We start from the raw sequence: 27549 nt of genomic DNA on the forward strand, positions 1-27549 counted from the left end.
CACGCTTCGCGCACCTGTCAGTCAGCACTCTCAAAGGTTCAAACAGAAAGCGCACAGCACGGTTACAGAAAAGTTTGCGCTGTTACCTGACATCTGGTGAACGCCCATCCCTCTCTGCGCAGCCACATTAACAGTGTGAGCAAATCAACCTATATGCGCTGAAAATCCGGTCGCTTTGACAGCATTGGCAATGTTTCTGGCGTTGTCGGTTGTCAAGCGGGGTTAAGTTGGTTTTGTTTTTGATATTCCTGACACATTCAGATGGTCCCTTACTAAGAGCTCCGTGCGAGCTCTCCCGGCTAAATATTGCAAGGGCTTAAACGGAGCAGTGCTCGTATGTCGAACGGAAAAAAAGTGATAATTAGCTCAACTTTTGCAGGCACGCGTGACGTTATTGAAAAGGTAGTCACGTGGTGTGTCGCGATTCTCCCTTATCACACCGCGACACAGGATCGTAGATCTGAGTGTCGCGATTTCGATTTCATATCGTGTATCGTTACAGCCCTAACGTCCGTAGAACATTTTTTGTTGTGATTTAAGTAATATGTTTTGAAACAAAAAATTAAAACAGAGCATGTTTGTAGTAAAGACAGTAAAATCAATATGTCATTCTTAACCGCTATAATCACCATGGTGTCAGTAAATGCTAATACGTGTTTGTCTGTGTGAATAGCAAACGGCATTTGTGTGTGACTCATCATTTCAGAAAAGCTTTAATAAACTCCACCACAAATGCATTAAATAAACTTACTTTGTATTTTTGATTAATGAGCTGTATTTCAGTTTCATGCGTCTGTCTCTATCACTGACTGCTGTTTATCTGATGTATAATGGTTACAAATGAATTTATAACTGTATAAAATGATCAAATATGAAATGATAAAACAAATGATATGAATTGTACCCAGCTTAAATGTAAAATTAGACTTACTAGAGGTAGAAGAAGAGACACAGGGGGAGGGGGAGAAAGACAAAGAGAGCAGGCCTAGAAGTTAGCCTGATTGCAGTAGAGTCAGAGACTCCAGAGGAGGAGAGGAGCAGAGCAGGAAAGCTCAAAGACAGAAAAGACAGGCCAGGAAAAGAGACAGAGCAGAATTTTACACCTATTTTATATCTTTCTTGACTAAAGCCGAAATGCTGAGACATTCTAACTGACCAATCAGCATGTGACCACATCGTAAAACCCCCAAAGTCCACATACCAGGCCCTGATCTTATCAGTATCAGCCTGTGGAGTCAGTATGGACTTTCTTGAGACATAATGACATGTTTTGTCATATAAACAAATGCAAATGATAATTTAGGCTCTTACATTACACATGATAAGCAGACACGCACATGGGAATGGTGGGCAGAGAGAAGCAGCTTATTTGCATTTAAAGCCACAGGCTACTAAACAGCGGCAATGTACTCAGACACCAAAATGGGCAGATTCTGGAGGCTATAATAAATAATCTGATGGGTATTTTGAGCTGAAACTTTAGACACATGCTGGATACACCAAAGACTTATCTTACATCTGGTAAAAAAGGTGCCCTTTAAATAAGTTTTGTTTGTTTGGACAACTCAAGTCTGAACAGTGTTGTCAAAAAGTATATTAGAACACAAAGTTTCCATTTTTATTTTTAATTTGACACTAGGTAAACACTGGTGATTAATATATTAATAAAAAAATTCAATTCATGTTTATCTATATAGCGCTTTTACAATGTAGATTATGTCAAAGCAGCTGAACATAGAAGTTCTAGTTAAATGAAACTGTCAGTCTAGAAAATTTAATTGAAACTGTCAGAACAGAACTCAGTACAGAAGTAGTCGAATTGAATCGAATCAGATTACTTTTATTATAACATCACCAGCAGCTAGTGCGCTATGAGCGAAAAGCTTAAGTGCAGGCTCCAGACAGTGCAAAATATAGTAACATACAGTACATTTGAGACAATATACATGATACAAATATACATAATACAGTGCACAATACAATACCATACTTTTAGGACAATATACGTTTCAATATAGTGGAGTCAGTCTGTCTAAAGAATGCTCCATATTCACAGCTGAAGTCCGTGCTTTACTCTTAGCTTTGTTGTATATAGAAAATGTCCAGCAGAAGAACTCCATTATGTTACAGACTCTAAATCATGCGTCCAAGTGATGGAACCTACAAAGAATGATCATCCTTTGATTGATAATATTTTGACCAAAGTTCACCATCTACAAAATCAGTTTTATCACATCATTTTTTGCTGGGTTGCAATACATATCGGGCTTTCAGGAAATGAGCGAGCTGATGCAGATGCTAAAGATGCTTTGAAGCAAATGGTGAACAAATGCCAAATTCCTCCATCAGATATGAGATCTTTTATCAACGTTTACATTTTAAATAAGTGGCAAGAGGAGCAGGATGCATTGGAAAATAATAAATTACATGAAATCCAACCTGAAATCTCAAACAGACTTTTAAGACATTTTAAGACTAGATTTGATCAAGTGATTTTTACCAGATGTCGTATTGGACATACAAGATTTACTCACGCCTTTTTACTTAAAGATGAAGACCCCACACGATGTTTGTTCTGCACAACTCCATTTACTGTAAAACACATTTTACTAGACTGTCCTGCTTTTAATGATTCCAGAAGACTTTTTTAATGAAATTAATTCACTTAAGGAAGAATTCTTATCATGTATTAACACAAAAAAAATCTGTATTTAACTTGTGTATTCATTTGTTTGTTGTTCTTAAATGTTTATTTATTATTGAAATGTTTTTGCCATGAAATAGCCTTGGTTGCTGAGATGGCAATAAATAAAAAATTACATTACATTACATTTAAATACAGTGTATAAATAAATTGATATTATTAAATTGATTTATATTGTAAATATACACGTGTTACACACGCATATAGACCCAAAGACAAGTAGTGTGCAAGATTTAACATAATACACCTTTAACATATGTAAACATATACACATAATTTGACTATTGATGAGTGATTTATGTAGGCAGTATTGTTTTTAAAAAAATTCAATTGCATTATAATTATATGGTGGTGGTAGAAATGCAGTGAGGGGAACGGAAAGAATCAGTTTGTTATGTTAGATGTGTCAGGTCATAGTCGTAGTGTAACACATTAAAGAATTTGTATAGCCAAAACAAATGTATTTAAAAATACAAAATTGAGACAATTAGTTTGCCTGATATTGATGTTAATTTCTCTTTACTGTAATAAGTAATTATGTGCATAAAAATGCCTTTTTACGAAAGTAGCTCTTTTAGACACTGAAGTGTAATGAGATATTTTTCTCCCTCACACTTCAATGCATAAATAACGGTATTGTGGCCATATTGTATACATATTCATGTGAGGTGTTTGTCTGGCAGCTCTACATTTTTTCTTGTGTTCTGAATGAAATTTTCAGTTCTCTAACAGATCAATGAACATGCCAAGTTCTTTGCAAAAGCCTCACAGTGGTAACTAATACCAGCCTGTCAAAGGCTCTTAAATGAGGGCCGTCTGAAAGAAGTGTTCAGTATTTGCTTAATTGAGTTACTTAATAAATATGCAAAGATGTTTTTTTTTTCCTTCTCAGAAATATTTTTTCTGTGTCAAAAAGACCACACACTTGATCAGGCAGGAAAGATTCAAAGACTAACAAACCTCTAATTATTGCTACTACCAACATCAATATCAAAAGATTGAACTATACTGAATAAGTAGATGAGGGCTTGTCAGACCAGTGGTGTTCATTTCTTCACTTACTTCCAGAAGATCAGCAATGCTTTTTGAATTCATTCTTGGAATAGTCATTTTAAATAAAATGTTTCATAGTACCACCAAGCTTTTTCAAATGTTGCCATGGAAACAACCTGAAACACATCCATTCTTTGCAATTAATAAGACGTATTTTGATTTTCCAGGTAATTAGGCTGGATATGATGGATCACAGTTTCTAAGATGTGTTGCTGTTTGCTTTTATTTATTTATTTTTTCAAGCTGCTTTGAAGATATCATTTGATATTCATACATCCTTTGCATCATCAGTTATACATGAAAGACAGTCAAATGTTGTTCTTTTTGCAGTATTCCTGGAAATTGGTGCATCCTACAGACAAATACTCCAACAAAGAATGCCCTGACAATGCTGAAGAGTATGAGCGTGCTACCAGATACAACTACACCAGTGAGGAGAAATTTGCTCTGGTGGAGGTTAGTAAAGATGTTTAGCTGTGTAATTCTCCACATACAATTTAGGTCATTGCATCTCTTTCAATGCCAAACCAAGTATGAAAATGAAGCTTGCTACAACAATCTGTCATTGTTTGTGTGGGGGAGGGCTTTGCTGTTTATTAAAAATTTAATTCAGATGTCATTTAATCAGTGTTGAGCAAGCTACTTGGAAAACGTAGTGAGCTAAGCTACTAGATACTCTACTTAAAATGTAGCTTAACTACAATAAAAGCTACCCCTGGGAAATGTAGCAAGCTAAACTAAAAGCTACTTGGCAGAAGTAGCTACATCTAAGCTATTTTTGCAATTTTCATTTTTACATCGAAGCAACTTAAATCAATGTCAATCATAATAGAATTGAATAATAGAAGTGATTAACTATAAAATAATATAGTATTTTAAATGTGCAACACCTGGTTTTATTGGATTTTTTATTTTATTTTTGCTGTTATATACTATCATTTGTTTCTCCTTGGTACAGCATATTATTTACAGTAAATAACTAAACAGAAAAGTTATGCTTCATCTTTCATTGGCAGTTCTATTAAAGAAATATTCAGGAATAAGCAATATATTGTATTGTATATTTACAATTTCATTAATGTAGTTCATAATGTAGTTTCATTAGTAACTATAATGAACTAGTAAATACAATAATATATTAGTAGCAATAAGTAACAATAAGTATTAGTAGCCTTTACTACAGTTAACTATGCATGTATGTGTGTGTGTGTGTATTTATATATATATATATATATATATATAGATTGAACATTTATATATATATATATATATTCAATATTTTAATGTGCTTCTGTCTGCTTGTGTTTAGGTCCTCGCCATGATAAAGGGCTTGCAGGTACTGATGGGCCGAATGGAAAGTGTGTTTAACCACGCCATCCGTCACACCATTTATTCAGCTCTGCAAGACTTTGCCCAAGTCACGCTCCGTGAACCGCTGCGCCAGGCCATCAAGAAAAAAAAGAATGTCGTCCAGAGGTACAATAGTGCAGACAGACTCTGCTGTAGTGGTTTAGATCTGTATAAACTGACTGATGTTGTTGTTGTTGTTGTGTTAGTGTCCTCCAGGCCATCCGTAAGACCGTCTGTGATTGGGAAACAGGCAGAGAGCCACATAATGACCCAGCGCTGCGGGGAGAGAAGGACCCTAAAGGGGGATTTGATATCAAAGTCCCTCGTCGCGCTGTTGGACCCTCCAGCACTCAAGTATGCAGCTCTTCAGTTCCCAGTTTTTAAAATGAGTAGAAATGCAATCTGCACAGATTTAGCCATTGTAGCTTTCCAATTGACTTTATAAACTGTTTTACAATGCTGAAGATAGCACTTTTCTGCAAATGTGTTAAAACATGGAATTTAATTACAGCTCTGAGTAAATGACTATGAATAACATATAGGAAAAACAAACTGCTAAAACACTTGCACTACAAGCAAATGTGCTTGTGTATACGTTCACATAATTTGATAAGAAAATACTAGTTTGTAACATCAAGCAGCATAACAAAATGATTTATTTGGCTACAATCTGTGGAAGTGAATGTGTCTTGACGCATTGAGAATTGTACCTTGAAATAAAGCGTGACTTAGTATGTGTACATGGCCTTCCACATTCAAATCTTCTAAGCACAATCTTAAAGGCTCACACCTTAAATGACACCTTAAAGGCTCAATATACTTAAAATGAAGTTTTTTATCATACTTTCTTTGAGGGGAAAAATGAAACTCAAAAAGGCTGACTAATGGAATTCTGTTTTTGAACATTCTGACATACCTGTGCTACAGGAGAGGGGGTTGTAAACATGTCACGATGCTCTGTTACCCGGTAAACATTATGGTGATGGTACAAGCTCTGCTAATTGACTCTCCAGTATACTCATGTTAAATGGCACTTATGATAAAAATCATCTTTTTGAAGCTGTTTGGACAGAACTGTGTGTAGGTATAGTGGGTCCACTGTCATATTGGAGGGATAGAAACACAATAAGTCTCTTTTTTTAAATTTCTGATGGTAAAATAGGATCCAAATCCTTCCCATTTTGAGGCCCACTGCAAGGTGATGTAGGAGTGCGGTTTCCCCGCCCACTGAATTGATTGACAGCCGTGTATTAACATGTCTCCGTAACATGTATGATCATATTAACAAAACAGGTTGTGCGCAAAGCAACCAGGATTAAAAGATCTGTTCAGCTCTCTGTTATCATCAATCATCATCAAATGTGATTCTTAATGAGTTTTAAAAGTTTAAAAACGATTAAAAGTTAAAACGATTTTAAAACGGTGCAGGTTTGTAATGAATAAAGGCTGATTTATACTTCTGCGTCAAACGCCGGCGTATGCTACGGCGCTGACGCATAGCCCTTCGCCGTGGCCGTTGCCGTCACTGACATGCACCTCTCAAAAAATGTAACTACAGGTCGCAACGAAGCGTAGCGTAAGCTCTGTGATTGGTCGGCTTGGTAGCGCTGACGAGTCTGGGTGGGACCGAGAGCCGCGCGAATGGCACGAGCGATTGTTTACAAGTGTGGAGTCCAGTGAAGGAGCTCCGGATGGAAAGTTTTGTTTTGTCTTTACCTCATAGTTAAAGTTGTTGCACGTCCGCCGGTTCCTACATCAAAATGAGCGAGTTTGAGCCACTTGTACATCCCGGAAGTGTTCAGGAAAAGCAAAAAAACAGCAAAGAAACTTGACACAGAGGAACATTTACACCTCATTGCCAACTAGCGTTTCGGAAGTGTTAATGCAGACCAACGGAGACAGTGCGTATAAAGAAGTACAGAAGTATAAATGCACAGCCACGCGAGTTGCATGCGCCGTGGGTTATGCCGGTCACTTGACGCAGAAGTATACATTAGGCTTAACATTGATTTTATCGTTATCACCAAAGACGCATGTCAGTACAATTAGAAAAGAAGACGCTTCAATCCCAGTTTGTGGACGTTAAATCAGGTTTATATTGGACATTAACATAACGGATGTTCATACAGAGGTGGATATTAATATGCATCCTGTCACATTTGCCATGCAAAAACAGTGAAAAGTTAAATGCGCATGCTGTGTGTGTCTATGTGTGTGTGTCCTTGGATTCATTTCACAACAAATACATCAATTAATCATTGGAAAAGTTGTTACTGTAGTATTTCTCACAAACATTACATGAGATCTGCTTCCTTCATGTCTGTCACTGTGGTGTTAATCTGACACTGTCATGTGGGAACAGTGGGCAGGGAGAACTAGCATTAAAGCCAACAAAAACAGCTACACGGTTGTTCAGAGCAGAAAATCCAACATTCTGAAAGGTATAATAAATACACTGATGAGTGTTTTGAGCTAAAACCTTACAGACACATTCTGGAGACACAAAAGACGAATCTTAAATCTTGAAAGGGGGTAAAATAAGCACCTTTTATGTTGTTATGTTGTATCTGACCTCTGTGGAATAAGAGACAGATCTTGTGGGGAACAAATCAGACATCATTATTGCCACAGATCAATAGAAGCCAAGTTGTTTATGAGCCAAAAATAAACCCCAAGTTAGTGAGCTGTTACGAACTGCTAAAACAAATGCAAAACTCACTTTTTTTCAGTCAAATTTAGTTTGAAATTGCTTTATTTCAGCTTGTTTTTTAATTTAATTTGAAGTATTTAGGGGCTTTAAAGCGATAGTTCCCCCAAAAATGAATATTATGCCATCATTTACTCACCATTTAGTTGTTTTAAACCTTTATGAGTGTCTTTATTCTGTTGAACACAAAATATTTTTGAAGAAAGCCTGAGAGACCTGTAACTACTGAGTTCTATAGTATTTGTGTTTCCTAAATGGTTACAGGTTTTCACCTTTCTTCAAAATATCTTTGATGTTCTACAGAATAAAAAGAAACACAAAATTTTAGAACTAGTTGAGGGTTAGTAAATGAATTAAAAGTTTAGCTGGAACTATCCCTTTAATCAATAGATCAGCGAAGAAGCATATTGATTAATATATCAGCATATTGAGGAAAAAAGCTGTTATAAATGGCTACCAAATTAGTTGAGTATTTATGTTGCTTTTCATTGCATATCTAATTTTTTTAAATGAATAAAACTCATCAGGTCTCGAAGTCATCAAAGAACTGGGAGAGAATTTTGTTTCCATTTTCCATAAAGCCATTTGTATAGTCCAAAAGCTGTATTTGTTGATTTTGAATTGGCTGTCTCTTCCCGTTTTTCACCTCATGCAACACCTTACCTGAAATAGCTTAACCAATCACACCATTATCTGCTTTCCTACCTGTTATACACAAGCACACACACACACACACTGACCGGCTCCCCCAGTGTCTTTCAGAAGAGATAGTAATCATCCAGTCGCTTCTGCTGCAGATGTTGCATGAAGCACGGCTGATCCGGTGTGCCGTGGAAAGGTGTCGTATTGAATGTCAATAGCGCCTCAGGGATTTGAGCTATAATCTGTGCTGCCTCTCAACGTGATCTCAGTGCTTTGCTACTGGCATTTTTGAGAGAGATATTCATGCATGGGTTTGATTCAACAGCCTTTTTAATTTGATTGACTCTCATTGTGAGAATGGTTTCCGTGTTTTTTTTTCTCTTCTTTCTGTGGTTAGTTAATTGGCTTATCAATCTTTTTTGTTGGTGTGGAGTGAAATCAAGCTTTTTTGTCATTGAGCTCTGTAGGAGGGGGCTTGATTTTTTCACAGTGCCTGTTAAGAGGTTTATGTCTCTGAAATATTTACATTAATACCAACATTTTGATTCAAGCTTTTTGTAAATTAATTTAGTAAACTATTTGTTTATTAAAATAATCCTTTTTTTTCCAAATTGTATTTTTCGGTCTAAATTAATTGAAAGTTCACACAAAATATTTTCTGTTCATTTACACACCCTCAGGCTAAATGATTTTGATATTTTTTTCTCTTTTACAACATAAGAGCGTCCTAAATAGCACACTAATGCACTATTCTTCATCAGTGCACTTTAAATACCCGGATGATGCACTTATTCTACTCATAAAATGAAGTGTGGAATGTTGGACACTTCATGCACTCAACGATCATAGCTTTAGGCCTGAGGTTGGATTTTGGATTGCGTTTATACTCACGACTGGTCATGGGACGGTTTGGGAAACGGTTTGAATTTTCATTTAGTAAAAAGAAATGTAAGTGTTCAATTTGGGATGACACTAAACTCATACACTGCATAGTTAATTGTACAAGTGCATTTGTGTTTAAGTCTAGGGATGTTCATAATAACTGATTATGTGTTAAGCGTAAGGGTGCGTTTTTTACCAATGGTATCAGTTAAATGATAAAAAAATAATAATAATAAAAATTAAGTTTGGCTGCATGAATGTGCAACACGTATTTGTTAAGTCACGGGATAGTAGCGCATGGGTAAACAACAAATAAGATGCAACAACAAAATTTTACTTGTTTTTATTTTTGTTGATGCAAATAAGTGTGTCAGTTCAAAGTTAGGCTCAGAATATTATTTTTATTATTATTTTTATTATTATTTTAAGTTAACGTGAAGTACATATCAGTGTTAATTAAATATTGTAAGTGTAATCAACTACTGTAACATTTGTAGAGGATATATTGTTCTGCATTAAAAAAATTCTAATAAATCCTGATATTTCAATGTTCTTTTTTTTTACTTTAATAGAAACACTATTTCAAACTAAACAAATCTCCATATTTTTGTTTCATATAGTAGTCGTTTAGTTTCTTTAGCACAATCCGATAAATTTGTCACTTATACGTTTTTAAACTATTAATTTTATGAATATTCGATTTAATAATTTTGTATAAATGTTTTTTTTATAGCTACAAATACATATTTGGATAGTTGTTTCCCAAAATGCTATACTGGTCATAATTCTGCCACACTGCAGGACAGTTTGACCCAAACAATGACCTTGTAAATTTGAACACAGTACTGCGCGGACACACATTCACCCACATTTCCAGATGGAATCCAAGGACACAAATACAGACAACCCAACCTTTTTGATGCCTGTCGGAGATGTCTAGGGAAGCTTTGACACCTGTTTGCCCTCCATCAGCATGTTAATGCACTCAGAATAATGCAGAAGAGAACCCCCCCACCTGCGGCGGGATGACCAGTGCAGAATAGGAATGTGAATTTGTCTGTGTCGAGAGCTTTGATAACCATGCATATGTAAAGAACAAACTTTGCATCGGACTTGCTGTCCTTTCATCTGAGTCTTTTTTTCTGTTCCTCTATGTAGCTGTATATGGTCAGAACAATGCTGGAGTCTCTGGTCGCAGATAAGAGCGGATCAAAGAAGACCTTGCGCAGTAGTCTGGAGGGGCCGACCATTCTGGACATCGAGAAGTTTCATCGCGAATCCTTTTTCTACACTCATCTGCTCAACTTCAGTGGTAAGGAACAGGTTGAACACTTGCCCTCATCATTCTTAGATTTAATCTTTTTTTTTTTTTTTTTTTTTTTTTTACAGCTGTTAAAGATTTTTTTAGGATTAGCATATTATTGTACAACTAGACTTTTTTTTAAAATACCACTATACAATAAATGTGGCCTGAAAGTATGGACAGTTAAGCTACATTTAAATGTCACTGCTTTATGAATGGTAAACGGCATTTATTTATTTTTTGCTAATTAAAGTAGATAGAATTTTCCATACTTAAAAAAAAAGCCTAAAAAAGAATTGCAAAATTTTTTGGATATACCACTTGATTTCAAATTGTATTAATTCCAGACTGTCGGAAAAGTAAGAGAAGTCAATCCAGCAGACTCATTTCAAGCAGAATTTATTTAGACATATTAGATGTTCTGCAGTCAAATAGCGTCTTCAAGACGTCTTACAGTCTGCAAAAACCTACAGGAGTCTCTTACAGTGATAAGAGTAGTCCAAAATAAGTCTATCATAAGTCTGATTTGGCACATAGCTGTCCTGTCTATATTTTGTTTTTAGGAGGGTCAAAGTAAAGAAAACAGGCATGAGAAGTTTTCGTTTAATTCCTTGTTTTAGGCCTTATTTACACTAATACGTTTAAATTTTAAAATGCGTAAGTTTTGCTATGGTTATGCCTTCCGTTCACACTACCCTTAGAGTTTTTTATGAGTTCTGAAAACTGAACTTTTTAAAAACGCTGAAGGCAATTTTTTTTATACTGTATAACTTAGGTCAAATGTTTTGGGTATCCTTTCACAAGCTTCTCACAATAGTTTAAAGGAATTTTGGCCTATTCCTCCTGACAGAATTGGTGTAACTGAGTCAGATTTGTAGGCTGTCTTGCCCGCACAAGCTTTTTCAACTCTGCCCCCAAATTTTCTATATGATTGAGCTCTGGGCTTTGTGATGGCCACTCCAAAACATTCACTCTGTTGTCCTTAAAGCACATTTTAACTAATTTGTCAATATGCTTAGGGTCATGGTCTTTTGGAAGACCCATTTGTGGCCAAGTTTTAGTTTCCTGGCTCATGTCTTGAGATGTTGCTTCAGTATTTCTACATAATGTTCTTTCTTCATGATGCCATCTATGTTGTGAAGTGGACCAGTCTCTCCTGCAGCAAAACAGCCCCACAACATGATGCTGCCACCCCCATACTTCACATTTGGAGTGGTTTTCCTAGGCTTGTAAGCTTTCCCCATTGTCTTCCAAATGTAACACTGGTCATTATGGCCAAACAGTTCAATCTAAGTTCCATCAGACCACAGGACATGTCTCCAAAAATGATTCTTTTCCTCAGTGTAATTTAGCAAATTGTAATCTGGCTTTTTTGGTTGGTCCTGGCTTGTTCACTTTGCCATGTTGTCACACAAGGAAGCAGTGAGTTTGAGGTTTTCCTTAAATACTATTGTACAGTTGTGCCTCTAATTAACTCAAATGTTGTCAATTAGCCAATAAGAATCTTCCAAAACCTTGACACCATCATTTGAGCTTTTTCAGAGGCATAATAATCTTATCGTATATAAACTTGACTTTCAAGAAAAGTTATAACAATTTCTCAAAAAATATCTCTCTCATTGTTCTGCTATTAAGTATAACAGAAACAAATATGATAATCCTAACTTACCTAAAAGAGAAAAAGTATTGTTACATTAACATCTGCCTTTTTTTTTAAATGGTAATGTGCCTTTTTATACAGTGGATACAAACTTTTGGTTTCAACTGTATATCACTGTTAATTTGAAACTAGATTATATAAATGTATATCCTCACAAGACCCTCCAGGATTTTGGGATTACACGATCATTGAATTTAACACAAAATCAAGCAAATGTCCTAAAATCATGTATATATACAATAGCTAGTTTTCTAGTAAAATTTCCACAAACATCGTGCATGTCTGTGCCACAGAGCTCCATCTGTATATTTTTACCTTTAAAAACATAGTATTCATCAATAAAATGTGCTCGACTTGTGTCCAAAGCTCTGAGTTGTCAGTAGACGCTTGTCATCCAGTGTGTGATCCACGCCATGTGACATTGTCGCAACACATTCAAAGCCTGTTACCACCAGGCCACATCAGTTGCATCAATCTCTAAACAAACTTTTGTATATTGTATATATTCATCTGTCATCATAAGAGTAGCCTCCCACACAGAGACACAAAAGTGTGCCCACACACAAGTGCACAAGCTTTGCATCATTTCCATCAATGTGTTCACATAGCCATCAGTCTACACAGACTATTTAGAGTTTATTTTCAAACAATTGGCTTCATTTTCAAATATGATACAGCAGGCTTTAGGGGTAAACTCCAGTTTCTCTCAGTGTTTCACAAATTAAATGAGGGGGTCAGTTTATGTTTGCTGACATTTAGAGAGCTATTAAATGCTTTATGGATTAAAGATTTAGGATTTAGAAGTTCTAAACTCATTTTTAAATACGTCAAAACAAGAATAGCTAATCCACGTTTGTGCATGTAAAACTTTGCTACAATCAACATATTATTGCGCAAAAATTCAATCTCTCCAGAAGTAACTTGTTTTTATTATGCTAAAAGAACCAAGAGAACCAAACTCCGCATGTAAACACGACATACTGCTGAATTTAAAACTTGTAAACTGTGAAAAGGAGTCACAACTGTTGATATTTAATCTCTCACGCATGCGTGTTGTGTTGTAGAGACTCTGCAGCAGTGCTGTGATTTGTCCCAGCTCTGGTTTCGGGAGTTCTTTCTGGAGCTCACTATGGGCCGCCGCATCCAGTTCCCCATTGAGATGTCCATGCCCTGGATCCTTACCGACCACATCCTGGAGACTAAAGAGGCGTCTATGATGGAGTAAGAAATATATATATATTTTTTTCCTAAATGCATAAATTAGTGTGGTACATGTGGAAAAGATATGCTTTGATGAAATGCAATTCTAAGTCTGTCTGATGTCCACAGGTACGTGTTATATTCTCTGGATTTGTACAACGACAGTGCACACTACGCTCTCACTAAGTTTAAAAAGCAGTTCCTTTATGATGAGATTGAAGCGGAGGTAAAGCCCTCTTGACCTTCTGTATTCATCTCAAAATCCTTTGTAGCTGTTATTGCATTTCTCTTTTCATTTCTTTAACTTTGTTCCAATCTTATATTCAATGATTGCGAATCTGGACTCTTTTTTTTTTTTCTCTCTCTTTATCTCAGGTGAACCTCTGCTTTGACCAGTTTGTCTACAAACTTGCTGATCAAATATTTGCCTACTACAAGGTTATTGCCGGAAGGTATGTCTTTCTTTTTAAAAATGTAATCAAACAGGATTTGCTTTCAGGACAGATATATATATATATATATATATATATACATAACATTACTATTCCGCATATATGTAGTTACTTTAGAGTAGGGCTGCACAATATATCGTTTCAGCATTGATTATGTGATGTCAAATAGGGATTGACTAACCAAGAACCACAGTTCAGCACACGTGAAATGTGGACCCATTGCAAAGTATAACTGTAGTCTTATAGTTTTGGTTAATAATCTAATAGTTTTCTGGTTTGAACCTCGGCTCAGTTGGCGCTTCTGTTTGGAGTTTGCTTGTTCTCCCTGCCTTCGCGTGGGTTTCCTGCGGGTGCTCCCCCCACAGTCCAAAGACATGTGGTACAGGTGAATTGGGTAGGCTAAATTGTCCGGAGTGTGTGTGTGAATGTGTGTGTGGATGTTTCCCAGAGATGGGTTGCAGCTGGAAGGGCATCCACTGCGTAAAAACTTGCTGGATAAGTTGGCGGTTCATTCCGCTGTGGTGACCCCAGATTAATAAAGGGATTAAGCCGACAAGAAAATGAATGAGTAAATGAATGAATGAATGTATATATTTTTATATTTTCTCTCTTAGAAAACTATTTAAGTAATAGCTCTTGTCCTTGTGACATTGAATTAATAAAAAACAAAACAAAAAAACCTTCCTCCTATATGAAGCAACCATTTTTTTTTCACGTCATCTCAAAGTAGTTTCTCATCCTATCATAACCAATCACATGCTCTCTAGTGTCTGACATGCCACGCCCCCTTTAAGGCGCTTCTTTTTGGCTTTTCATTTGATGCACTTGAGCTCAACCCCTCTCACTGGCAGAGCAGTGATAAAACAAAATGCTATTGGTTGTTTTTTAAAAGGGGAGGAGCCACACTGTTTCCCATCCTCTCTTTGTGTTTCGGTTGACATTACATCAAACATCAAATAAAAACGCGCATTTCAAAGCTTTAACAGAGTAAATGTTTAATTATTTATACAAGAAAGACTAGATAGACTTGATAGTTGTTTTTCTGTACTTCAATGCTGTTAGACTCCACGGAAAACTATAAAGCACTGTTTAATTTTTTATTTTTGATCTTTGCTCAATTGTTTTCTTCTGTGCTTTAAGTCGATTTTTTATTTTGTGCGTTTGTGTATAGTGCAGATGTGCTCTTGTACAAAATCATCCCTATCAATGTAAAATGATGAATTCTATCCAAAATGGGGTCATTCATTCATTCATTCATTCATTTTCTTTTAGGCTTATTCCCTTTATTAATCTGGGGTCGCCACAGTAGAATTAATCGCCAACTTATCCAGCATATGTTTTACACAGCTGATGCCCTTCTAGCTGCAACCCATCACTGGGAAACATCCATACACATTCATTCACACACATACATTGTGGACAATCTAGCTTACCCAATTCACCTATACTACATGTCTTTGGGCTTCTGGGGGAAACCAGAGCAGCCGGAGTAACACAGGGAGGACATGCAAACTCCACACAGAAACGTCAACTGACACAGCCGAGGCTGGAACCAGCGATCTTCTAGCTGCACCACCCAAAATGTTGTCATCTTGTGAAATTATATTCATATACAACGTCAGTATTTTTCCAATATCAAGCAGCCCTACTTCAGAGACTTAAAATGATCTTCTAATATTTATATATATTTTTTTCTTTCTCTAGTCTTCTTCTGGATAAAAGACTAAGAGCCGAATGTAAGAACCAGGGTGCAAACATCTCATGGCCTTCCTCCAATCGTTATGAGACACTCCTGAAACAGAGACACGTCCAAGTACGCACGACAACTCTTCATTGTGCTCATGTATTTATTTCTGTTTATTAATGCCACCCTTGAGGCCACTCGTCTTGTTTTGTCCTTTTTCTCTTGCAGCTCCTTGGACGATCGATTGACTTGAACCGCCTGATCACTCAGCGTGTGTCTTCTGCGCTTTACAAATCCCTGGAGCTGGCCATCAGCCGCTTCGAGAGCGAGGACCTCACCTCCATCATGGTGCCTTGTCCTTAATCTCTATTTTATAGAAACAAGCTCTGTTCTTTTGGTCTGATGGAGACCTTGATTTAGTTCCGCTTGTTTTAGCTGTAGACATTTGCTGGCTATTTGCCCGTTCAGGGTTTTTAATGAAAATAAGGCTGTCTCTCATGCCGTCATTTAAATTCAGTGCAGCAGAAATAATTTAGCCAAGTCTGGCTCGCCTAGAGAGTGAATCATTTTATTAACGTTTGCTTTCTGTGTGTGCGTGTGTGCGCGCAAGTTCTGATTTCTGTTTTTGTGTGTCTCTGTGTGTGCATCTGTGCATGTGTATGTCTGTTTTTGTATGTCTGTGTGTGTGTGTGTCTGTTCGTGTGTATGTTTGTTTTTATATGTGTGTGTGTATGTCTGTTTTTGTGTGTCTCTGTGTGTGTTTGTGTCTGGTGTGTGTGGTTTTCTGTCTGTTTTTTGTGTGTGTGTGTGTGCGCGCACGTCTGTACGTGTATCTGTTTTTGTGTGTCTCTGTGTGTATCTGTATTTTTTGTGTGCGTGCGTGCATGCATGTGTGTGTGTCTATGTCTATGTGTGTGTGCTTCTGTTTTTGTGTGTACTTGTGTTTGTGTAGCTCTGTGTCTGTTTATGTGTGTGTGCGTCTATGTCTGTGTAACTCTTATCACTGTCTGTGTGTGTCTGTATGCTTCTGTGTTTGTCTCTGTCTGTGTGTATCTGTGTTTGTGTGCGTGTGTTTCTCTCTCTGTTTTTGTGTATCTCTCTGTCTGTCTGTCTGTCTGTCTGTGTGTGCACATTTGTGTGTCCGTTGTGGTTAAAGCATCGTTGAGTTGGAGACTGAGAGGTCTTTTTGTCTCTCTGTCCTTGATCAGGAGTTGGAAGGTTTGTTGGACATAAACCGAATGACCCATAAACTCCTCAGTAAGTATTTGACACTGGACAGCATCGACGCCATGTTCCGAGAGGCAAACCACAACGTTTCCGCACCCTACGGCAGAATCACTCTTCATGTCTTCTGGGAGTTGAACTATGACTTCTTGCCAAACTACTGTTACAATGGCTCCACGAACAGGTGGGTCAGATCCCTCCCCCTCCCCCTCATAACACAATCTGGTTTTGTTTGTGAAATATAAATGGCATTAATATAACAGTGATTCTCACAGCTTTGAGATATACTTGCGGTGGTAGCTGAATTGAACACACCTTTTACTCGCTGCACATGGCTGCCTACATGTGACAAAAAAGTGAATTTTAACAATATTTTTTATTTATTATACACTTTTACTTTTTAATGGGTTGAAGATTTTTTTAAAGACTGTTGAAATAAAAAAAAAATCCACAATTTGTTTTACTTTTATTCTATTCAGGAGCCATGTGCACCCACTGACAGGAAAAATCTGCTGCTGACATTTTGTGCTCTATTGCCAAAGCATGTTAGTATAATTTATGTAAAAAATATGAAATATATCAACATCATCAAATGATGAAATAAATGACATAAAGGAATAAAAACATATATTGAATAAAAAAATCTCTAAAAATTTAATAATTACAAGAATAAAAAGTGTAGACTATTTAAATTGGGCAAATGAGTGAATGGGCTATATGCACACAGACTTTTATTTTCAGCCCGGCGGCTTCCGGTGAACTGTCTTTCCATTACAAAATTGTGACGTTTAAGATCTGATTTCTTTAAAAATCAGCGACCTTCTCTGCCTGTTAAATATACGATATGAAGTGGGTGTCAGATCGGACAAGAAGCACTGCATTAAATACCATTTCCCTCTGTTATGTCTTTAAAACATGACAGTCTATTTTACCCCAGTATTTTCAATAGAATTTCTGTGCTAGCCTGTTAATGCTGACGCGCCAGTGATTACAACGGTCTTTCATTTCGTTTTATGCTTGAACAACTAAATGAATGCTTAAGTCTATTTAAATAAATGTACTGTAATTACCTTACAAAATCCATGCTGTAAAAACAACTTTGTTTGTTTTCACCGGAAGTTTATCATTGGCTTTAAAACTCTATCTGTGCATAGAGCCAACACTGTATTCCAACACTGTATGCGCAAGTAAATCAAGCTTAAAATAAAAATGACAATAGCTTAAAAAGTGAATCCGAAAGCCTAATTTTCGGAGATTTTGAAACCCCGAACGAACGCAGTCCCAACAAGGTGCGTGTCAATGGGTCTGTAAAGCACATGAGATTGTGTGTGGGAGTGTTGACAGTTCACGTGCACACACAATGAGAAGTTGGAAACGTGTAGGGCGAGAAAATATTGTCCACTGGTAAATCGATCGTGGGTTTTTGGCAATTGGAGGGATAGAAAAAAAAGTGTGAAAGGATGATAATAATAAAAAACAAATGTCACCAAATATACTTGGATGTTATATACCTAGATGTCGGTGACCTGCCCAACTACAATCTATGTGTGGTAAGCACTGTAATATAATCTAATACAAATATATCATACATTATAATAAATAATATTTGTATGTATATTTATGTCATTTAATGTATAAATATGTAATATAATATTTTATATGATTCATATTTATGATAGATAGATAGATAGATAGATAGATAGATAGATAGATAGATAGATAGATAGATAGATAGATAGATAGATAGATAGATAGATAGATAGATAGATAGATAGATAGATAGATAGATAGATAGATAGATAGATAGATAGATAGATATGTGTTTGTGTATATCTTCCTGCTAATTTGTACTTATAAGACTGTGAAATGATTAAATGTTAATGTCATAAATGGACAGCACTTTAACTGTGTGGACTTGACTTTAAGTCTACAGCTTTTGCAATATGTATCAAATCATCCATATTTCAGTTAAACAGATGTGATGGAGATTAAAAGTCAAATAGCACGGAGCATTTCTTTCATCATATCAAAAAGCCAGATGCCTTGAGACTTTCATCTTCAATTTTTTAGATAATGCTTAATTATTAAGTTAATTCATTGGTTATTTATAGTCAGTCTATGCTTAAATGTGAAAAATTAAAAGATATGTATGAACATCTTTTTCATTTCAGCCAGGAAAGGACTGTTACATCTCAGATGTGATTTTTTCCACAGTTAAGAGAGCGTTTTTGCTTGCACTGAAGCATTGCTGTGAGAAGTGTATAATCAGCAGCAAGTCTAGACAAATCAATTACCTTTTTATTAAATGTTGCTGCTGAATTATTGATGCTTGTCTACTATCTGCCATTTGATTAATTTACTGTCGAATAGCACACACAATTTTTCCTCAACACAAGGTACAATCTGATCCATTAATTAAATATGACAACAAGTGAGACAAATTAAGGGCTTTCTAAAGAACCATAGGGAGATGGGAAATGTTGTAAATCAAAGGTACTAAGCTGGCAACTATCTCTCTGCAACTCTCACATAGTCGCCTACGGAGGCCCGGTCAGTACCTGGATTGGAGACCACATGTGAAAGCTAGGTTGCTGCCAGAAGTAGTGTTAGTGAGACCAGCAGGGTCAACCTGCGGCCTGTGTGGGTCCTAACACCCCTGTAAATTGATGGGGATGACTCTATTCTGCTCAGTGAGCGCTTCTGTCCATCATGGCCTCCCAACCATCCCCATATCATAGTTGGATTCATCGCTCTGTCACCTCTCCACCAACCAGCTGGTATGTGGTGTGCGGTCTGGCACAATATGGCTGTCGTTGCATCATCCAGGTAGATCAGGGGTGCCAAACTCTGTACTGGAGGGCCGCTGTCCTATATAGTTTAGCTCCATCTTGCTTCAACACACCTGTCTGGAAGTTTCTAGTATACCTAGAAAGAGCTTGATTAGCTGTTTCAGCTGTGTCTAATTGGGTTGGAACTAAAAGATGTAGGACACCCCTTCTGGCACCCCTGAGGTAGATGCTCCACACTGTGGAAGAGTAGATTCTCCCCAAAGAAGTGTAAACACTTTGAGTATCCAAAAAAACGTTAAATAAATCTAAGGAATTATTATTATTATTATTAAAGGTAAGCATTAAACGTTTAAACGTGGTAAGATAAAAAGGTTAAATTCTTCTTTACATCTTTTTTTCAGCACAATGTGACCTTTGGGAATGGGAGATGAACCTTTTAATATCTTACAGTTTCATCATAGATGTAGCTATACAGTATCAAAGTGAATTGATGCCTTTTGGGTACAGCTGTGCTCCCAATATGGCTCATATAACTGGTGGGATACTGCCATCTCTACAACAACTTAGACACATTATTGGCTTTATCCCAGCATGCTAATAAAGTCTCAGCTATCAGAGAAGACTTTTACATTTTTTATTTTTGCAATAAGGGGGTGATTCATTTGAGTTTTCTGCTGGGTTTGTGAGACTTTGAGTGATGGATGGGTAGACAAAGCACACTGATACCACTTCTCACCTGCTCCTGTTATATTATACGCACTGCCAACTGACTTGAGCAACAACTCCTAAAAGTTGGTCATGACACGGTGGATATTTATGGCTTTTTGTCATTTTCCTTTAAGAACATGTTCTTCTGAAAGCGGTTGTGAGTGTGATGAGTTTTTTTTCACTGTATTGTTATCTGTGAATGGGGCAAGAGTGGACATGCTGAGCACAGCCTGATTGAACACACTTGACAACAACTGGTCGAAAAAAGCCTTGCAACACAAAAATGGCTAAACGAATCTATTTTTAAAATCATTTTCCTGTCTCTTTAGGTTTGTTCGCACCATTCTGCCGTTTTCACAGGAGTTTCAGAGAGACAAGCCTCCCAACGCTCAGCCACAGTACCTGTATGGCTCAAAGGTGAGTTTAAACCAGTTAAGATCCATTTTTTTTGTTTAAGTATACAAGGCTAAATATTGATTTAAACGGGCTAAAATATTTTGAGCTCATTCACTTTTGACCACTTCCCGAGGACAAAACATAATGCACCAGATTTCTTTCATAGGATAAATGCTGAAAGTGATTTAAAGCATTCAACCAGCCACTAAACGTTGTTTCCTCTCTGCATACTGACCTAATTCTTATGTATTATGCTGTTGAAGAGCCAGACGGGATTTAAACTTTGTTGTCTGACATTGTAAGATTAAGTTTGAAGGTGAAAAAAAACGTTGATAATACTGTGATACCAGTCTTGATTTTTAACATTAATCCACAACGTTCAATGCAGTTTTGTGGTTAGCTAAGCAAAAATCATTGGTGCCATTCTACTTTTTTTCTGTTCCATACATCAGCCGCTAAACCCTGATGTCAGTGAAAGTAAAGTGGACAAAAGAGACAGATTGACACTCCAGATGTAAACAGGAATGTGTCGTCTCCAGTAAAACCAGGCATCTTAACACTGGGTGTAAACAGGAATTATATATCAAAACGACATTAAATACATTTCTGGCATTCAGAAGCAGTTATAGTATGTCTCCAAAACACGTGGCAACACAGAGAAATATTCTTATTTTATTATTAAGCAAGATAGATAGGTATGCAAGGTACATTTTTAAGCCTTGAAGGATTTTCTAAAGAAACAGAGACTCCACTTCCAGAGATATTGATGAACACGTATAGACGTATTAAAGGTGAAGGTAAAGATACATCAAATCGTTTAACACATTGCTGGCTTTGCTTTCGTCTCACAAAAGCAACATGATAGTGCTGCTTATCTTTAAACTGACAAACTCATAAACCTGACAAGACATGCATATAAATTATGACTCTGCAGAAATGGGTAAAAATGTTTTAAACTAACATGAATAAGTTCTGTGGCTAAATGCGTTAAAGGATTAGTTCATTCCAAAAAGACAATTCTGGTATTAAGTACTCATCCTCATGTGGTTTCAATCCCTCGAGACCTTCAGTCATCTTCGGAACATATATTAAGATATTATCGATGAAATCTGAGAGCTCCCTCATCCTCCATAAACACAGTCCAGAGATGTTCAAAGGAAGCAAGAACCTATCAAAACGTTTCATGTGACTTCAGTGGTTTAACTGTTATCATACAACGCTTTAAGAATGATTAGAGCACCAAAAAGTATATAATAAGAAAAAAAAAAAATTTCCTCTGATAGGGTGCACACCCCAATCTGAGGCCCTGATTACACTAAGTTTTAGTTTTAAAACAACGTTTTAGAAGGAAAACGATCCAAGTCCATACTGGCGTTTCACCTAGCATTTCTGAAAAGATCTCCGTCCACACTTTACCAGTGAACACGCACATCAAGGGACCACACACACACTTTGCCATGCGTTGCAGCGTATGCACCTGTCTGAGCTCCAGGCATTCAGCAGGTGCTTTAAGCACATCTCCCCAGATATAAGCAGTGCACGTCAGACAGTTCATGAAGGATATACTGCTGGATCTCATGTTTTGCTTACGCAACCGTAGCAAAATGTATGCATTTTAAAACTAAAATATATTAGTGTAAACGTGGCCTGAGGCAGCTGAAGAGAAGACATCACCAAACAAAGTCATTTTCATATTGCTGTTGTCAATTGAGGATGATTATTTTAATATCTTCATTTGTGTTCCAAAGATGCATGAAGGTCTCAGGATTGGAACAACACGAGGGTAAATAATTCATAACAGAATCTCTTTCGGGTAAAAAATGTTTAAAGGCATTTAAACAAACTGAACCTCTTCATAAGTATGAAAACACTATACTTTGCGCACATTAAATTTCACTGAGTTGTAGTGTAAGACAAAGGGGGCTCTTTCAGTTTTCTTGTTTGAATTAGCGATTGATATTTTCATCTGACATTTAAATGCTATATTAATCCTTAACCCACGTGGCTCAGTTCCTCAAAGTTTTCCTCCTTGCTGATTGTCCACATTGTGTACGCGGGTGATTAATAGTTTGAAGTTTTGGGGTCAGCACACTACAGTGGCAACCTGGCAGCCCAATTATTCTGCCCCGGGGTGTTTATTACTAAGAGTTTGAAGTTCACAGCTCTGCCCGTTTGCCGTTTCTCTCTCGGCTCGAAAAGGATTCTCAATCACCGTCGCATTTGGAGATTCCTCTTCACCGCAACTAGGAGTGTACAGACTTTTTCTTCCTTCGCTTCCCATGTTCCCATCCATAGGGGTCAGAGCCAGGTGTGGAGGGTTCAGACCAGACTGGCTGACTCTATCCGGGTCTCTTTTTGCTGGACACATGGTATGAAGGCATCCCCAAAGCAAAGCCACTGCGATGATCAGCAAGAGGATACTGCTGGCCAGCCAAACTCCCATGGCCAGCTCCCTGCCGCTCTCCCCGAGCTCAGTGCCCTCATCTAGGGTATTAAAGACCTGGCACTGCTCTCTGGTGGGATTGGCAGACTGACAGGTGACACAGAGGATGTATGTAGTCTGTGGACTTAGGTTGCCCAAACTGGTGGACGTCTGACTCACGGGAACCCTGTCCTCACGCAGGAAACTTTTGCGAGTGTAACCCATCAGTAGACTGTTCCAGTTTGGGTGATACATGACACTGTAGAACGTGTCGATACAGCCTGGAGAAGATGGCCAGCTGACGATGGCAGAGGTGGCTGTGATGTTCTGAATAGTGATAGTCATGTTTTTTAGGTCGATATTTTTTATGCACACAGAGTTTGAGGATGAAGACTGGTTTAAGATGTCATGCAATTATTTTTGAAGAATATGAAAGGAAATTGTTCAGATAAGTTTTAATTTTTAAGTTGAGGCTCAACGACAACTTGATGATGATAACTGTTTTGAGGCTCTTGAAGCGATTTAGAAGAATCTGGACAAATAGAGGAAAAACATTCATGCAGATTAGTTGTAACCTTGAACGCTGCACAACAAGTGGCTACAATGTTCTGTTTAACAAATTCAATAGAAAAGAACAGAAACATAATTGCATGGACTACTGCAAATATTCAACTCATCAATCTGCAGTTTTATTATATCCTTCTCAGGTATGTGATCAGTCAAGGACCAAATGGAAGGAAGATGAAACATATATAAATATATTTGCGAAAACCGAAAACCACTCAGCTATACAGTGTTCAGGCAGCCTATAACACGCTGTCTGTACACAGACACACACACACACACAGCAACACACATACATACGCATGCTTGGGAGTTGGGAGCGATATTGTTTGACTGCCCGCTGCTGTCCAAAATTTCACCAGTTACCGCCTGCTCCCGCGATTTATTCGGAAATTTATTTCCGCGACGAAAAAAATCTGGTGCAGACCTCTACTTTGTACCTCAATGTCAGAACAGATCCACACACCACCGCTAGATGGCGTCACTAACTAGGTTAGATCTCTTGTGTCCACAGAAAATAACTTTCACTGTAATTTAGTCGATTCTTTATGCCAACGTGATAAATAAACTACTGGATATACTTTAATATTCCAGCCTGAAAAAACTAATCCAAAACATTAGTAAGAATTTATCACTTTCACTTTCCCTTCGGATTAGTCCCTGTTTTAAATAGCTTAGTTTTAATTGATTATAACTTTGTAATATCATCTAAACTTGTCACACTTTCAGGTATTAAATTTAAGGTGTTATAGGCTGTAAAAAGTGTTTCATGCATTCAAAGAGATATCATAATTGTGCATATTGTCAGCGGCTTTGTCACATTGTAGGACTACACATGTACACGTGTTATATACACAGTCGATCCTAATGATAGTATGGAGGAATGAAGGAAAAACATTCATGCAGATCAGCTGTAACCTTAAATGTTGCACAACAAGTGTCTTCTATTTTGGTGATGGGCTTTCTTTCAGCATAAAAATATGTTTTTAAACTATTCAAAAGTTGAGTTATTGGCATTGGGGCTAGCATGAATTAAAGTTATTTATCAAAAGGAGTGAATCAGTAATACTGATAGAGGAGGAAGGGTATAATAAAACTGCAGATTGATGATTTGAACATTTGCAGTAGTCCACGCAATTATGTTCCAGTTTTTTCTATTATATTTGATTTGAAAATGTTTGAAAAGGTAACAGAAATGTGTCTTCTTTAATTAAAAGGTTTCTTTGACAACCAAGTACAGTTGCTCTGCTCCATCACAGTGGTTGCTAAATCAAATTTATCTAGAGGGAGAAAGAACCAGGTTATTGAATACAAAAACATTTTTTTTTTTTTTTTTTGTCCACCTTGATTGCTTTGGGATCTATTTTTTCTCTGCAAAACCACATATCAGGTTTTCTAAAGCAGGATTATATAAATGAGTTTGAGGAAAAAATCCAATTGGCTTTACATCCATATGTCTGCTTGCCAAGAGAAAAGTTCTTAAGGGATTGTCTCGTTATAATAACTGAATGGTACTGCAGCTAAATAAATATAATTTTAGATTAAAACTATTTTATATATATAGAAATATGTATTCAACCTTTTTTATTTTAGGATTTCTATTATTAAAGATCAAACACTGATTCGTTTTTTTTTTTTAGATTATATATTTTATTTATTTTATTTACTTTTTTCAGCTTAAATTTATACAAATTTAAATATAAAAATAAATTAATTTCTTTTATCTTCAATACTTTCAATCTCTATCTTCAATCTCTGCTGCTCTCTCTGTTGAATTTTCTAAATGTTTTATTTGGCTTAAATTGCCTTTCAGTTTGTCCATCATTCTTGACAGTGGGTTGTTTTTGTTTTTCCCGCTGAAGGCTTTCGTTTACCCATTAACTCAATCAATAAATCACTGCATTAGACTTTCGGGTGAGTGGTGACCCTTTACGATACACACGCACGCTGTAATTACTCTGCAGTCAGCACTGGGCGAAAGCTTGAACGCTAATCATTTTGATCTTCCAGAAGCACGCTGTCAATAATGCTCAGTCTAGTCACTCACATCTGACAGAAAAAAAGAGGACTTATATTCTCTCTCCTATGCACCTGCCGCTCTTTCAGATATTTTTCAGGTCCGTAAAGCCACTATCGTTTGTTATTTTAATAGTATTTCCACAGTACATACCTGAATTAATATTTAATAATTGTTTACAGTGAATCCACACAGTTTTGTGTCAAAGCAAATGTTCAGTACACTGAGATATAATCAAGATCTTACCATAAGAGATGAAGAGTCACGTCAGAGTCCGATCACCTCACTGTTGCAGACCGAATCGCCTTGAAGCCTTCAGAGAATCTGACCTGTACCTGTCTTCGTTTGGCATGGCTAAAATCTGCTGCAGATCCAGCTCTACATCCAAAGCACTGCACAGAAAAGCTCTTCTATCTGATTAGAACAGCAGACAGCACATGAAGCAGAGAGAGAGAGTTGTGGGGAGGGGGAGACGGCACATCTTTTTTTTTTTTTGCGTACAGTGCATTTTAAACAGAAATACGGCTGGGAGAGCTTGAACTCTCTCACTCGTTCTCGATCCCTTATGCATACTTGTTGGCTCAATCATTGGAGGAGCACATGGCACTTTCCTCCCCCACTCTCAATTACCCATTCAGACTGGTGACCTGTCTTCCCTGACTCACTGCCCAACACCTACAGACATATATATGCTTATGCAGTCACCATTAAACTTTAATCAGCCATCTTACAAGCACTGGAAACTAATTAAAGAAACAGAAGGATACTTGTTGCTTTCCAGTTTCACTGCTGCTCAAATATGTAAGAAAGAAAAGCTCATGAGGAGATATTTGACGTCTGCTGTTGTGGATTCTTACGATTTCGTTTTTGAAAGTGTGCGCAGTTGTGGCTGCTCTAATTAATGTAGCTTAACATTTCCCTTCAGGGATTTAACTATTAAGATTATGTTTGTGTTGTGTATGCGAATACAAAGAGATGAGGTTTTTCTCTTTCAGTTCCTATTTATCAGCAGAAAACAAAATTAGGCCTCATTTTCTTTGAATTAAACAATTATAAATTCTTCCATCAAAAGCAATATTTTGGTCAAAATATATATAATAAGATAAATAAAATAACATTATAATCAAAAGTAACACAAATTGGGCAAGAGATGAGTTTTTATTATTATTATTATTATATTATATTTTATTATTATTATAATTTTTCACCTTTCAATGGGATAGGACAGTGGAGGTTACAGAAAAGAAAATATTGGGAAAGAGAAAGTGAAGGAAAGGGTCTGCAAAGTACCTCAAGCTGGGAATCAAACTCAGGCACTTCACCACTAGGCCAGAGTTATTCAATTTGTCACATTATTTGGAAGGCTCGGAACAAATTGCCCTGGGGGCTTAGTCCCTTTATTAATCAGGGGTCGCCACAGCGGAATGAACCGGCAACTTATCCAGCATTTTTTTATGCAGCGGATGCCTTTCCAGCCAAAACTGGGAAACACACATACACTAGGGCCAATTTAGCTTATTCAATTCATCTATAGTGCATGTCTTTGGACTATGGGGGAAACCGTAGGACCTGGAGGAAACCTTCGGCAACAAATAGGAGAATCAAATTTAATATCTTTTGTTTGATTTTTCTTCTTTTTTCATTTTTTTTATATTTTCCCCTGACATATACAGTTGAAGTCAGAATTATAAGCCCTTTTATTGTTATTATTTTTATTATTTATTATTATTATTAGCCTTTGATTTTTTTCTTTCTTTTTTAAATGTTATCTTAATTATTATAATGCTAATAA

At 36.8% G+C, this 27549-nt stretch overlaps 3 protein-coding genes across 3 annotated transcripts in view; 2 read left to right on the forward strand and 1 right to left on the reverse strand.

Annotated features, from left to right (window-relative positions):
- Nucleotides 1-27549, forward strand: part of LOC147836428 (uncharacterized) — a 719152-nt gene that overhangs the window by 345454 nt on the left and 346149 nt on the right. The window lies entirely within an intron of this gene.
- Nucleotides 1-27549, forward strand: part of cyfip1 (cytoplasmic FMR1 interacting protein 1) — a 75284-nt gene that overhangs the window by 31775 nt on the left and 15960 nt on the right. The window contains 11 exon segments of the mRNA NM_212759.1: nt 4088-4213; nt 5067-5233; nt 5314-5461; nt 10497-10650; nt 13366-13522; nt 13631-13727; nt 13877-13953; nt 15658-15766; nt 15866-15985; nt 16846-17045; nt 20688-20775. Coding sequence (NP_997924.1) covers nt 4088-4213; nt 5067-5233; nt 5314-5461; nt 10497-10650; nt 13366-13522; nt 13631-13727; nt 13877-13953; nt 15658-15766; nt 15866-15985; nt 16846-17045; nt 20688-20775 — 1443 coding nt within the window.
- fndc9 (fibronectin type III domain containing 9) lies at nt 21414-26173 on the reverse strand. Its single transcript, XM_087257640.1, has 2 exons — nt 26004-26173; nt 21414-23708 (listed from the first exon to the last, which is right to left on the reverse strand). Exon 2 carries the CDS (start codon nt 23519-23521, stop codon nt 22871-22873), a length of 651 nt encoding a protein of 216 aa, XP_087113766.1. The 5' UTR covers nt 23522-23708; nt 26004-26173; the 3' UTR covers nt 21414-22870.

Source organism: Danio rerio, chromosome 6 (assembly GCF_052040795.2).
Source record: "Danio rerio strain M-AB ecotype USA chromosome 6, GRCz13ab, whole genome shotgun sequence".
Classification (NCBI taxonomy): Eukaryota; Metazoa; Chordata; class Actinopteri; order Cypriniformes; family Danionidae; genus Danio; species Danio rerio.